The sequence below is a fragment of the Monomorium pharaonis genome, chromosome 1, assembly GCF_013373865.1.
Source record: "Monomorium pharaonis isolate MP-MQ-018 chromosome 1, ASM1337386v2, whole genome shotgun sequence".
In the NCBI taxonomy this organism is placed as follows: Eukaryota; Metazoa; Arthropoda; class Insecta; order Hymenoptera; family Formicidae; genus Monomorium; species Monomorium pharaonis.
This window is the reverse complement of record NC_050467.1, coordinates 26,905,494-26,919,560: the sequence shown is the minus strand read 5'-3', so window position 1 is coordinate 26,919,560 and position 14,067 is coordinate 26,905,494. Positions and strand designations below refer to the sequence as shown.

The following is a 14,067-nucleotide window of genomic DNA, read 5'->3' as shown; positions in this document are numbered from 1 at the left end:
TAAGTATTAGCGAAAATTTGCATAATATTATGCGTTATTCCATAAGCTTTGTTAATTAACGAATCATTATCACAAGACGTGTAAAATCTTCACAAAAATAATATTTTAATATAAACTTTCTAAAACAAGTATTTTTACAAGTGTAACAGCTTTCTCAATTCAACGCAAAAATATAATTCGTGAACAAATGTGTAAACATATCTTAACATTTTGTTTCACTTATTTATGTATTGCCATACGTAACTTTATTTTTCACCAATTTACTTTTTTCATATATTCCTAAAAGCATCACAAATCAATAATGAAACATTTATTAGCAATAAAAATGTAAAATGTAAATAAGAAATAAATGAAAAATATTATTAAACATATTAAAATAACACATGTATTTTGTATAAATAAAAAACTGTAAATAATTGTAAAAATATAGGTAATTGTCGAAAATATTTCCCTTCAAAATGTGTTATTGATTTGAAGATTAAAAAATATATGCTTATATACATATATATCACACATGTACACGACAGGCACGCACACATATCGCTCTACTTTTTTTACCTTAACTCATTAATACATATGTTTTGATCAAAAAATAACAATTAAAAATAAACAATAACAAGTTAAACATTAGATCAATATGTAAAAACATTAAAATACACATTTTAAAAATTAATTTAAAAAATTGTTATAAAAAAGATAATAACTAATTCTTTTATCTTTATGTTCAATTTTTATTATTTGTATATAACAATACTAAATCTAGTTGTTATAAAAAACAAATTATAAAAATTGAACATGAAGATAAAAGAAAAAAGTATTAATATTGCTATATGTTAAAAGAGAAATGTTTTAAAAAACGTACATAATTTTTTAATTTTAAGTTCTCTGTTTATGTAAGAAAATAAACAATACGAATTATCAAAATTTGTTTCTGGTCATCCAGATCAACAAAATTAGCCAAAAATAACAATTGTAAATAATACAAAAACATAAAAAATACAGCATATTGTAAAAATCAATTTTGCAAAAAAAAGTTATAAAACAAATTATTCTTCAAAAGTAAAAAACAATTCAAGAAAAAGTTGTAGATGTTTCTAAAACTAATTTTTCCTATAGAATAGATTAACAGAATTAGTTTTTCTTTACAGGCAATTTTTATAATAAAATTGATTGATGTAAACAATTTTCCTCTGTTTAACTTTTTAATTTGTTTATAACAAAGAATTGCAAAATTACTGAATTATGCCTTTTATTTCAAAGAAAGAGAGAGAGAGAGAGAGAGAGAGAGAGAGAGAGAGAGTGAGAGAGAGAAATGTTTTGTCATAAACCGATTCTATTTTTAATTGTATTTTTTAGATGACCTTGTTCTAGGCAGTCCCTTTTAATGAAATGCTCGAGATTCTCAAAAAAATAATCTAAATAGTTATTTACATTAATATATATATACAGATTTTGTTTTTCTTTCATTCATAAGACTTTATATATTTATAAGATTTTACATATCTTAAAAATGTCTAATGGAAATAAAAAATCTCTTGGTCGCACACTTAGTATGCAGAAAAGTGAGTGCAAACATAGAAACCTTCCAGTGAAAATTCGGTCGTTTGATTATTTGCTTGGCAGATCAATTCTCCCGTGACTTCTTACTATTGTCTTATCACATTTTATCAAATTCTTCAAATTTATTTCTTATCATAATAGATAAACAGATAATTTCTCCAAGTAGTATTTCTCCAATAAGTATTGCTGTTTAATTAATTTACTGGTAAAATATATACAAAAATGTTGTTTGTGTATTAATAATTAAGTTTATAAATTAAGTTTATAAATTATGATTTTCAAAAAAATACATTTGTTCATAAACATTTTATTTTTATTATTTAAACACTGTTTTACAGAAAATATTTTTATAAAATGTTTTTTAATAAACATTTTATTATACACAAAAATAAAATGTCTTTTACAAATGTGTATCACATATTAATACACATTACAAAGCAGTACGTCTCTTGCCCAATAAGTCTTTACTATCAACAACTTTTTATAGAGAACACAATCGATCCATCCCGTTGAACGTCGTCTATTGAATTCAAAATCGACGAATCGCGTTCAAATTCTCTCATGATTTGTGCAAAATTAATCATATTTTACTTAAGTACATACATTAATCAAATTCTATTTGAATCATATTTATTATAACTTTATATTGTGTATATATATTCTCAGAGAGAAAAAGAGGGAGGGAAGGAGAGAGGAAGGGAGGAAGGGAGGGAGAAAGGGAAGGAGAGAGAGAAAGAGAAAGAGAGAGAAAGAGAGAGAGAGAGAGAGAGAGAGAGAGAGAGAGAGAGAGAGAAAGAGAAAGAAATACTTTTATGCAATTTATATCATCTACAATATATCAAATTAAAAATTACAATTTTTTCAAATAAATTATATATAAAGTTTTTTGTTGGAATTCACAAATGTCAGAAATTTAAGCTTAAAATGTTTTATTTTTTCAAAAATATGAACATGCTTGACAATTCTTTATTGATTTAATGTCATCCTCAATAAAATTTCTAAAAATTTAAAAAAGCTAATTCCTCTAACAAGTAAAAAATAGATTCAATAAATACGGAAACCTGATCCACTCCATAAACTATATAGATAACAAACATAAGTGAGTATCACATATATAACTTGGTAACTTAATAAGATTTGTGACATGATGTTAAAAGAAATATAAACGTTAGCATATAGTATACAGTATAAATTCACAAGAACAGATATGATTTTAAATCAGTCGCATGATTTTCATGCTTCTTACAACCCACTTTCCATAAAGACAATAATACTTCATGATAATAATAATATATGTTCAGAATAATATCATGTGTCGCTGGAAATGCTTAGAAGATATATAGTATATCCACAGAGATTGTATGTGTATAGAATCTATACACATACAATCTCAACTTCTTTAAACAGCCAGAAAATAAAAGACAATGATGTTTACTGCCAGCCAAATAACAGCGCTAGCAGAAAAATAACCAGTAAAATTTTGTTTAAATTTTTTACAAAAAAATATAAAAATACATATAATTTTATACAAAATATATCCACATGTTTATACTTTTATTATCCTTTTTAAAAAATTTCTGTTTAATAAAAAAATAAGTCATACTAAAAAACAAAAATTGATAAAAAGATAATTTTCGCATTGTTTCTTTTACAAAATTAAGTATGAAAAATAAGTAAAAGTTCAATTGAATATCGAGAGGTACGCGCTTGAACAAATTACGACAGAAAATTAAAGTGTGTAACGCTTACCAATGATGCGCAGGAATCCATTCGCTCCGGAGCTGGTCCACCGCGTTCTGCAAACAAGAAACAAATGGATGATAAAGGACGGGGAACGGGGTACGCCGCTACCCGCTTGCAACTTCACACGATAAAGCCGCGGCGCTACATAACCCGCAATATTTGTTCGTTATATGGAAAACTCATGAATGCGAATTTAAGAACCGTATGTAAAATCTATCGCGACACCGTGCTGACTAATTATTAGGAAGTAAATTTTACTTACGATCGAAGTAGATTCGACATTGCGACGACAGCCCCATAATCGACCCCATAATCGTACATTTTAAGCTTAACATTCTGAAAATAAAAAAGGAACGCAACTAATATGGCGAAAGGGGTTCCATTCTTTCTCGCGATCAACTTTGCATGTTACGATTGCGCGATTATTCTACGCGACGCGATCTGCGCTCGAATGAATACCGATAGATACACATTCGAGCAGACTACAACGCAAAGTCAATATACGTTACACTTACCAATTAAATTCTTAGCGATGCCTCTCGTTGTAGCCATCAGTCGTTCCGCGACCGTTACGTTCTACAAGGAATACGTGTGAATATGGCTCGAGATGACGAGATGACGCCTTCGTCTTTACGCGGTCAACTTCATGCGACAAGACTGGCGCCGCGTATACTCGCGACGCGGCAATACTTTTGGTCAAGCACTTTGGTCACGTGAATTACATTGTTAATACTAACTTAATAAAACATCCTTTATATATTAAATATTCAAGCTAAACAATTCTTACAATTCATATTGAGTGACACTTGTCTTTTTTACAAGGTTAATCCACGTGCTTGGAAATTGTCTCATATCGAGATTGCAAGTATCTTGTATGCTGGACTGACATAACTTGCACCATGGATCATAGGTGGGATATATTACAAAACAATGATAGTTACAAGACTAAATAGATGCGTTTTAGTCATGGGAGGCCAAGAAGTATCAGTATCTTGGCTATACAGCTGCTGACAGCTTGGAACATGTATATAAATATTTTATCACATGTATTATATTAAGTATATTATATCTGTGACACATGAGACATACATGTAATTAATATTAAATTTGTTTAGGTAATTAGCACTTGCAATAGTGACACTGTAAAGATGCTGCAGAATTTAAATGCTGATGTTGTCATTGATTATAAGAAAGATTCCAATGCAGAAATTTTTACAGAGAGACTGAGTTATTTTGTAAGTTAAAATGCATTGTATTAGAATAAACACAGTATATATACATGTACAATTGTCATAGTTACATACAGATACGACATGACCTTAGATTACACGAATCAGGGATCAGAATAATTCACAATGAAGGAATACTCAATACACAACACTTACATAGCATTAAACTTGACTCTGTTAAAAAATGTCGACCATTACGAGCTAATTATGGGACTGGTGAAGATCCTTGACCTAAAGGTCTGAAGTTTAATACAGAAAATAAAAGCATTGTGCAATTTTTTTATGCCTTCTCAACTGTATTAATGTTTTCCAGAAGCTCGTGAAAAATGAAGGTATTAAAAAAATTTCTGACGTACGTTTATTTAATTAAAATTTTTTCATATCATTTTGTAGCTTGTATTTTATAATTTTTGCAGAGTATGTGCTTATTGTTCAAACATGCTTTCCAAGATTTGCCACAGGCAATATGAGAGATTAAAGTAAGGTCATTTAAGAAGCAAACCAACTAATTGATATAAAATAATAAACCGAGTTAAATAATTTTTTATATACAAATGATTTATTAACAATAAATACTTATTTTGCATACTTTCGCAATATTTGTTATATTTTTCACTTCTTACATATTATTACAATTTTTTTTCTCAATTTCTGTCCATCAGTTTGTTGTGAGTTCCATAGCTTTTTTTGCATCTTCTTACGAAAGAGTTCTTACATCTCGTCCAAATAGGCAGGTTCTCTAGTCGATCTCAATTTATCCTTGCAAATTGGATTTAATTTTTCTATTGTTACATCTGCTAATGCCTAATAAAAATATAGATAAATTATAACAATATATTTATACATCTCGCTCATTTAAAAGAAAAAATGATAATGGTTCAATTTAGAAGCCTCTGCTTAAATATCGATAAAATTATGCTCATACGACACGTTTTGATACGAAATGAAAGAATCTGATAGAAAAAAGCGTTGCTCTCTCTCGTAAAGCGAGATATTCATCGCTCAAGTCATTAAGTTGATACTTACCAGGTTAGATTAGGTTAGGTTAGGTTGGGATATCTGTCATACCGACAATATTGGGCGCACTCAGCAGACGGAACAGATCAGAAAGTGCTCAGTGATTCTTTACTATGATTGGTTTCTGCTTCTAAATCCAACGACGAATTAAAAGCAAGAACCAATCATAGGCTGGTATTCATAGTCGAATCTTATTTAAAGATCGTCTCAAGCAATGTCTTAAGATACTAATACGGCTCTGTGATTGGCTGATGGCATCTTAAAACAGTACTTAAGATGATTTTAAATATAAGATCCGACTATGAATACCGGCCATAATAAAGAATCACTGAGCGCTCACTGATCCGCTCCGTCTGCTGAACGCGCCCATTGGTTTGTTCGCGTCACCATAGGTTTGTTTTTTGTTCCCGCATGGCGATTGCACTAGAAAACTGAACGAACTGAACTAGTGCAAGTCAGAACTGACGTGTAGTAATAGGTTTGTTCTTGGTAGCTGCACTGTTGTACTGGTGTAATAAGTTAGAATGAGAAAAAATACATTTATCTTATTCTAACTTGTTGCACCAGTTCAGTAGTGCAGTGACAAAGAACAGGGGCTCGATTCTTGAATTCATTTGCAAGAGAAACGTATTTGCAAATTCTGTTCTCACAGAAAAGTTGAAAATTTATTGGCTATCGTATGGCTTTTAACCAATAAACTTGCAACTTTTCTGTTAGAGCGGGTATTTACACATACGTTTTCTTGCGGTAACCCGACAATTTACTCAAAAAATGGAGGAGTGATGTTGGTACTAACGAAAGTCCCTAAACACTAAATTCTAATTTTTGTGTATTAGCAGGTTATATGACATTATATTGTAGATTCACTTATTATTTGTATTCGCACCGCGCATATGTTTTCGCGCTGACAGATTTATTACTGATGCAGTTTTACTAATCACAAAAATTAAAATTTAGTGCCTACGGACTTTCGTTAGTACCAACATCACTCCTCCATTTTTTAAGGAAATTGTCGGGTTACCTTTCTTGCAAATGAATTCAAGGGTACGTTCCGTTTCACGCATGATACGCATGATGCATCGTTCATCCTTGTTGTTTGTCAAACGTTAAACAAGGATGAACAATGCATTATGCGCATCATGCGTTGAAACGGAACGCAGCCCAAGAATCGAGCCCCAGGCTTAATGGCGTTTTCGACCGGTGCTAAAAGTTAACCCGTCCCAGGTTCTTTTTCTCTAGAACTGGCCAATCACAGTTATTTCCTTCTTCAGAAGAATGGCTGTGATTGGCCTTATGACGTCATTAATCGCTTCCGGTGCGATTAATCCAGCCCGGTCGAAAACGCTAGAGCACTAGAAAAGTAGGTATTCTCCATAGACCTTATAGATATGGACTGGCAATACCAAGCGAAACCGTGTCCATACTTCTCTCTCTAAAGAGTCCGGAAATATGTTTCGCGCATGCTTGTACATATTATACATTGAAATCCAATGATTAGATACGTTTTGATCACGTGTTTTAATTTATGTGTGTGTGTATATATATATGTATATACATATGTATGCATGTGTGCTGACATGCGCGATAGTTACCGTTTTCTATACACAAACTGTAGGCAATTGCCGGTCCATATCTATAAGGTCTATGGAGAATACTCACTTTAATATGCCTTATGCTAAGAGTGCGTTTGGGGAGACGCTATTAGCGCTATTAGCATCAGTTTATCCTTGTTTCACTTTTAATGAGTAATAAAGATGGACTGATGCTGGTAGCGCTAATAGCGTCTCCCCGAACGCACTCTAAAACTCCATGTCTGCGGTGAGCTCCGGCAAACGCATGCGGTGACCAATCAGCGACCAGGCGGAGGTCGGGTTCCGGCAAGTCACAGCAAGCGCTTGAATTTTGATTAGTCACCGCATGCGTTTGCCGGAGCTCACCGCATACATGGAGGCTACGGTCCACTTGACGCTACAAACGTTTCGAAGCATTCTTTGATTGGTCAATTCGTAAAAATCTTTGTTTCGATTGGTCAATCAAACGCTTTGAAGCATTTGTAGCGTCAAGTGGACCACAGCCGGAGTCTTATGGTTTGTTCGCGTCGCCATGCTCCGACATGCTCCTACTCACTCCAACGCATTCTAATAGGTTGGCGTCATCGGAATCAACGTATTGGAGTGCGTTGGGGTGAATAGGAGCATGTTGGGGCATGTGACGCGAACAGACCTTTAGCATTATGCTAAAACTCCATGTCTGCGGTGAGCTCCGGCAAACGCACGCGGTGACCAATCAGAATTCAAACGCTTGCTGTGACTTGCCGGAACCCGACCTGCGCCTGATTGCTGATTGGTCACCGAATGCGTTTGCCGGAGCTCACCGCAGACATGGAGTTTTAGCATTACTCTAATATGAGCAACCCTGCTCACTATATTTTTACATAGTTAATGTTCAAAAGGGTGACATTAATGACGTTCGAAGTAATTCAGTCATTCAGTAGACAAATCGATCATAAAATATGGAATAAGTTATTTAAATGCATAAACAATACATATGTAAACGCTCATAAATTAAAACATTGATAAAAATATTACATAATAGCAAAAAAAACAAAATTAGTATAAAATGGGAATAATAATTTTATATAGTGTATTCATGTAATCTTTGATTAACTTCCATCTATTGATATAAAAATGACGGGTTATGATAAGACATAAACAGTATTAAAATATTATCGATACTTTCGCAAAAACTTGCAAAAATTGCTTGGAAATGCATTTCTATTTGATATATATGCTTTTCAATTTATTAAATACATCAAATATTCTATAAATTTTGCAAAAGTGTTTTGTACTAATTTCTTGAATTTTCATAGATTTCAGCATAAATCACGAAGCTCCTGATTCACAAAGATGATAAAAGAACATTGGATATCGTAAAATGTAGTATTCTGTGATATGATTAAAGTACATAATTTTATATTCTTCAGATATTTCTATTTCCCAAAATTCCATAAGCTTCAGAAAATCTGAAAATGGGCTCTGAGCAAAGCTCTCAAAGTACTAACCAAAATGCCAATAATGGAAAATCAAGGACAAGTCAACTCAGACGTGGTAAAAGTGTTCCAAATCGTGAAAGAATGCCAGAAGATACTCCACCAAGGTGTACCAGTCCTGGCGCCAGCATTTGTTCTGATTCCGACCTTCCATATATTTCTTACACAGTGAATCGACCTATCGGAGATTCACCAAAAATGACAAACAAACAATCACAACTCTATAGAGGAAAAAGTATTGGAGCTGGTGAAATCTCAAGACGCAAAAATAGTCCAAGCACAACAAATCACAAGTAAGTATTACACTTGTTACATATAATGAATGATGAATTTTTATATATGAAATATCAGCTCTTCCAAATATTTCTAACAGAATAAAAAATACATATAAAAACAGTTATATTCTTCAAAGTATATCAAATAACAAGCTGTTCTTATAATTTTATTTTTTTATATTCATAAATATATGCATAAATAAAATTTTTTATTATATTATTTAAGACTTCTGTTCACTCACCATTATTATCTCTAGATTAATTCTGTTAGAAGCAAGAAAATATGTAATAAAAATTTTTGTGAAATGTATTAAAATATGTTTCAATAATAAAACATTTGACAGAAAAAAATATACCAAAAACTCATTTTGTTTCATTAACAAATAAATATATATCTAGAAATGACCCATAAAGCACAAATTATTTAAGAAACATAAACTAGGGATTTAAACTAGAAACGTCTTTAGAACATCTCTAAGATCCAGTCCCACAACTTAATTTAACCAGAGTTCAACTAACCACATGTCTAATAGATAAATTTGTTACATAAAACAATTTTTTTACTGTACATAGTTAATTAAAATCCAGTTTTAAACTAAGTTGAGGAACTGGGCCTTAGAAGTCTGTACTATATGGGAAACTATATGTAACCAAAAATGAAATAAATTATGATTACAGCTACGATGATTGTCAAAATAAGAATAACTCTTACATGTGCGAGCTGTCAAAATAAGATTACAAATAAAAAATCTATGCTTATTTGCTTTTCAAAATTTCAATAAATTCCACCTCACAGATATTAATGTGTAATCTGTATTTCTAAAGCAAAATTGTATTAAAAATAAAAAATAACAATATTGATACATATTAACTTTTTGTTAAAAAAATAAAAATTGAGATTAATAGAGAAAAATCTTATTTTATTAATTTATTGGTTTTTAATTATTAAAAAATATTTAATTATTTGTTTTATTGTATATGAATTGTGTGTATTTTGTATTTGACATATGGAAAACGACAAATTAAATTAAACCTTAAAAAGTTAGTAATATTTACAAAATTATATTGATATTTAAATAGTTATATCAATTTATTGGACATTATCTCTAATTCATTAAATTTTATTCTTACTTTCATGGACATGTGTATTTTTGTGCATGAGAAATGTTGACGCATGATGTAATGTACAAATTTTGTATAAAAGCAGAAATGATTTTTTAATGAAAATAATATTGCATATTTGTATGAAAATCTCAATATATCAAAAAGGGGCCTGCACAATTCATGATAGCATTTTATCACTTGTCATAATTATTGCATGAAATGTGTTTTCCCACGATTCGTAAACATTAGCCGCTAACAATTTAAGAACTATTGTAACTTCGAAATTTACGTATTAGGATTTTCATCTCAATGTTTTCTAAAGAATCAATTCTTAAAATATAACATCCAATAATTTTTAAATCTGTATATAATAAATGAATGATTTAAATTTCTTCCCGAGACAAAATGAGTTTAGTTTCAGTATATCTAAATCTATTCTTTTGACTGCAAATGTTTCATTGAAAAATATTTTTGTTATAATTTATGAATAAACTTTGTAAGAATTTTTATTATGTATTTTGTCACTTTTAACATCACAATCTGAGATAGTAATGAGTGGACAGGTATTTTAATGTGGCATGTAATATTTTATTATATAATTTTTACTCCATCAAAATATTTTAGTATAAAAATCTACATTTCCAAAAGATTGTATTTTCATATTGAATATTATTAATTTAATCTTTTTCCAACTCATGTTAAAAGTCACAGGAAGATTAATACATCAGACAAGGTACACAACATCGTAGTGGTAAAACCAGCTCAAATAGACCCTACAGCAGACAAGGACCCTGACATAGTGAAACTACAGAGCATTCCAATGTTCTTGCCTATCATGCGTGGCACATTGAATCTGCCACCCGGTGTACGAGATCCCGAAATCCTGGAGCGACTTGATCCTGTTGGTCTGTTCAACCTGTGTGCGCGTTATCAACATCATCTCAATACAAATGCACAGATAATAGCAGCAGAGCAAGCCACCTTATGTATCAGTATGGAAGTGGAATTTGGCAAAGTGCTGAATCTCGCTATAGACCGACAGAAGAGATTTGCTAGATTTGCAGAACAGATGAACAAAGTACACGAGCTCAGCCGTCAACTCACTAGATGTCACTCGCTTTTAAATCAAACTCTCGAGAGTCTCGAAACACTCAATAATCTATTACCAGTAGAAGAGAGGCTTGAGCCCTTTGTCTGGACTACAGGTTAAATGTATCAAAATTATAAGAATTTTATTGGTCCCATTTTTAATAAGAAATCTGGAGTCTATAAAATGTTTGCAACCTTTCACACATACAAAAAAAAAATTAAAAAGTGTAAATAGCTTTAGAACATCCAATTTCACAAAAAAAAAATTTAATTTTATTACAAGAGTTAATTTCCACATTCAACTTGCATTCTTGACATACAATCATCACATAATAAGATTAATAAAATCATTTTGAAAAAGAAAAATCAAATATATACTTTATTGAAGCACAACTTGTTTTTATGCATTTTAAACATACCCTAACAGCTTCTATTAACAGATCGCTGAGACTTCAATTGTTTATAGGCTGCAACAGCTTCGCTCTGTTGTTTTTCTAGTCTTCTCCTTTCCATTTCAGGCAAGTATTTCCTTTTTCTAGATCGCTTAATCACTTTAGTACCGAAAAAAACTTTAGAATCTTCCAATAATGAATTCAATAATAAATTCTTTGGTTTTCTAGTCTCATTCATTTCTTTCGACTTTATTTTCAATTTAGGAGGCTCATCAGCAACTTCACCAAAGACAACTTTGTCTTGCAACTTTTCAAATTCATCATAGCTTCTTGCCAGCTTCTTTTCTTTCTTCACACGTAATTTCAATTTTCGCTTATCATTTTTTGTCGAGAATTCCCTTAAAGTTATGGAATCTTTGGCTGTCTTTCTTTTTTTATTAAGATTCTTATGCTTGATTTGTAATGCTTCTACATCATCCTTTTCAGGTTTACATTTTATTAAACCTTGAATTTTACCAGTATCTGAATCCCGTTCAATTCGAACACCATACTTTTTTTCAAATGCTACTTCTTTAAGAAAATCATACGTATCTTTAGATACTCTGTGCATAAACTGTTTACCAGATTCGCCTGGTCGCTGCTGAAATACAGGTACAATCTTTTCTAGCTTTGTTTTTGGACAATTTGGTCTACGATGTTGTAACCCTACGCAAATAAGTCCATCTTTTTTCCTCTGCTTCTTCTTCAAAATGCCACCATTAGACTTTGCAGCTTCCTTTAACTTAATTACGCGCTCCAAGCTCTTCGGAATTGCCTGCTCATCCTCGTTTTTTGGCGCAGTATTCGTGCGTAACTCTAACCTAAAATCCGTTGCCAGCTCAGAATTATCACCTAAATTTGATCGCTCAAGCTCGAATTTGATTGACAACTCACTTAGTTAGACGCTTGATACGCTGCTGCTCGGGATCCTTGATACCTCGATGCTTCTTGCCTGGTATCTTGCGGCCCATATTGACGTTTTTTCTTCTGTTGCGTCAATCTGCTTTCACATCGCGTTTACACTTTACACACAGGTTCTCTGGTAGTTCACATGTAACAGACATGACTACGTATTGCGTAATTGCATAATCAATTGTTTATAATCGTTTATTTTCTAAAAACAAAAATAATTTTAAAATATGTAAACACTTTTTACTAAAATTTTTTAATAAATTTTTTATTTAATATCGAATTTTATAATATAATTACATACAATTTACATACTGTTTAGAAAATCTTTTGAATATTTAACAGCAAAAATTTAACAGATTTACTCATGAACGTATACCTACTTAATTGTAAATCCTTCTTCCTTCGGCCAATGGATTTCCGTCCCAAAAGGGACACAGTACCACGCTTTAAACTTGTAAATAATAGCAGAGAGAGGAGCCCAGAAGCCAGAGGTTCCAAAGGCCACCAAAGAAAGCGGTCATATAGACCTGTTCTTGTCGCTGCACTGCTGTACTAGACTACTAGTGCAATACTTAAATTAGAATGAAAAAAAATATTTATCTTATCCTAACTTATAGGCCTGGTTCCACAACTTACTTTAAACAGAGTTTAAGTCGTTAAACCTGTTTTTATAAAAATGCTCTATTCCATAACTGCACTAAACTTCGTCAGTTAACGTTGATTTTCTACAGTCAAAGTTAAACGCCAAATCTTGGGCGTTTAATGAATCTAACCTAACCTAACCGAAATTAATAGTGCATTAATTGTGAAAAATTATCATCCAGGTTTTTGGAGTTATCGTGATTTATTAAATGTTTTACAAAAAAGAATTATTTTAATTATTTATTAAAATGTTGCGTTAGAATATATATTATTTTCATTAGAAGATAAAGATTACGAAACAAAATTTATCAACGTCCCAAAATTATAAGGAGACTATCATATTTTGAAGAATTCGACGTCTATTTTCATGCACAATTTCATTTATTTAAAAACTTTGTTACTGCAGCGGTGTTAGCAGAAATCGAGGAGGAATTTCTCATAAAACAGAACAGTAAATATATAAAAGTTGATTAAATTATTGGATTTTTACTTTGGCAGATATATTGCATTTTAATTGTAACAGAATGTATTGTAGTAATAACATTATTCGCATTTGTTAATTTTGCTTAATGACAAATACGATTGGTCAATTCCAATGGAATAACCGGTCGGTTAGGCTAGAGATACTTGGTTTGTTCGCGTCACATGCCCCAACATGCTTCTATTCACCCCAACGCACTCCAATACGTTGATTTCGATGACGCCAACCTATTAGAAGCGTTGGAGTGAGTAGGAGCATATCGGAGCATGGCGACGCGAACAAACCATAGGTTAGGCCGGCTCCCCATGGGCTCGGAAAACGGAATCGGAACGAGCGGATCACCAATCAACGGGATCGTTTTGACGGAATTAGTAAAAGGGTTCTATCAGAAAGATCCCGTGATTGGTGATCCGCTCGTTCCGACTCCGTTTTCCGAGCCCATGGGGAGCCGGCCTTAAGGTAATTGGAGTTGATAAAATCGGCTCTTAGGACCGATTTCACCAACTCCGGTTACCTTAACCGGCCGGTTATTCCA

The 14,067-nt window shown here is 31.9% G+C and overlaps 3 protein-coding genes and 2 long non-coding RNA genes across 21 annotated transcripts in view; 2 read left to right on the top strand and 3 right to left on the bottom strand.

The window, feature by feature from the left end:
* The window catches only part of LOC105833721 (extracellular serine/threonine protein CG31145), an 81,057-nt gene extending 77,109 nt beyond the window's left edge, over positions 1-3,948 (bottom strand). The window contains exons 1-3 of one of the 4 annotated variants that reach the window (XM_036283512.1): positions 3,819-3,948; positions 3,566-3,639; positions 3,310-3,356 (exon numbers count right to left, since the gene is read on the bottom strand). In XM_036283512.1, coding sequence (XP_036139405.1) covers positions 3,310-3,356; positions 3,566-3,624 — 106 coding nt within the window. In that variant the 5' untranslated portion in view covers positions 3,625-3,639; positions 3,819-3,948. Of the gene's footprint in view, positions 1-3,309; positions 3,357-3,565; positions 3,640-3,818 lie in introns of those variants that run through there. The other 3 variants (XM_036283519.1, XM_036283517.1, XM_036283511.1) reach the window with 3 other exon arrangements.
* LOC105831867 lies at positions 3,383-5,120 on the top strand. 9 transcript variants are annotated; one of them, XR_004962396.1, is made up of 4 exons: positions 3,383-3,399; positions 4,126-4,327; positions 4,419-4,864; positions 4,949-5,120. It is a non-coding gene; the product is annotated as an uncharacterized LOC105831867 (long non-coding RNA). The 9 variants fall into 9 exon arrangements; XR_003625663.2 differs by having other exon boundaries at positions 3,385-3,399; positions 3,852-4,327; XR_004962395.1 differs by lacking the exon at positions 3,383-3,399 and adding an exon at positions 3,487-3,505.
* On the bottom strand, positions 5,121-5,763 carry LOC105831868. Its single transcript, XR_001138677.3, has 2 exons — positions 5,559-5,763; positions 5,121-5,336 (listed from the first exon to the last, which is right to left on the bottom strand). It is a non-coding gene; the product is annotated as an uncharacterized LOC105831868 (long non-coding RNA).
* Positions 5,764-7,930: 2,167 nt separating this feature from the next.
* Positions 7,931-11,432, top strand: LOC105833270 (BLOC-1-related complex subunit 5). 3 transcript variants are annotated; one of them, XM_028191861.2, is made up of 3 exons: positions 7,931-8,023; positions 8,419-8,891; positions 10,683-11,432. In XM_028191861.2, the coding sequence occupies exons 2-3, from the start codon at positions 8,578-8,580 to the stop codon at positions 11,185-11,187; spliced, it is 819 nt and encodes a 272-aa protein (XP_028047662.1). In that variant the 5' UTR covers positions 7,931-8,023; positions 8,419-8,577; the 3' UTR covers positions 11,188-11,432. The 3 variants fall into 3 exon arrangements, with proteins under 3 accessions (XP_028047662.1, XP_012530338.1, XP_036141126.1); XM_012674884.3 differs by having other exon boundaries at positions 7,971-8,098; XM_036285233.1 differs by lacking the exon at positions 7,931-8,023 and having other exon boundaries at positions 8,030-8,891.
* On the bottom strand, positions 11,417-13,593 carry LOC105833257 (coiled-coil domain-containing protein 137). Of its 4 annotated transcripts, none has more exons than XM_012674843.3 (4): positions 13,046-13,593; positions 12,790-12,969; positions 12,392-12,611; positions 11,417-12,318 (listed from the first exon to the last, which is right to left on the bottom strand). In XM_012674843.3, exons 3-4 carry the CDS (start codon positions 12,466-12,468, stop codon positions 11,487-11,489), a joined length of 909 nt encoding a protein of 302 aa, XP_012530297.1. In that variant the 5' UTR covers positions 12,469-12,611; positions 12,790-12,969; positions 13,046-13,593; the 3' UTR covers positions 11,417-11,486. The 4 variants fall into 4 exon arrangements, with proteins under 4 accessions (XP_012530297.1, XP_012530324.1, XP_012530315.1 ...); XM_012674870.3 differs by having other exon boundaries at positions 12,392-12,563; XM_012674861.3 differs by having other exon boundaries at positions 12,790-12,966.
* Positions 13,594-14,067: the final 474 nt, after the last annotated feature.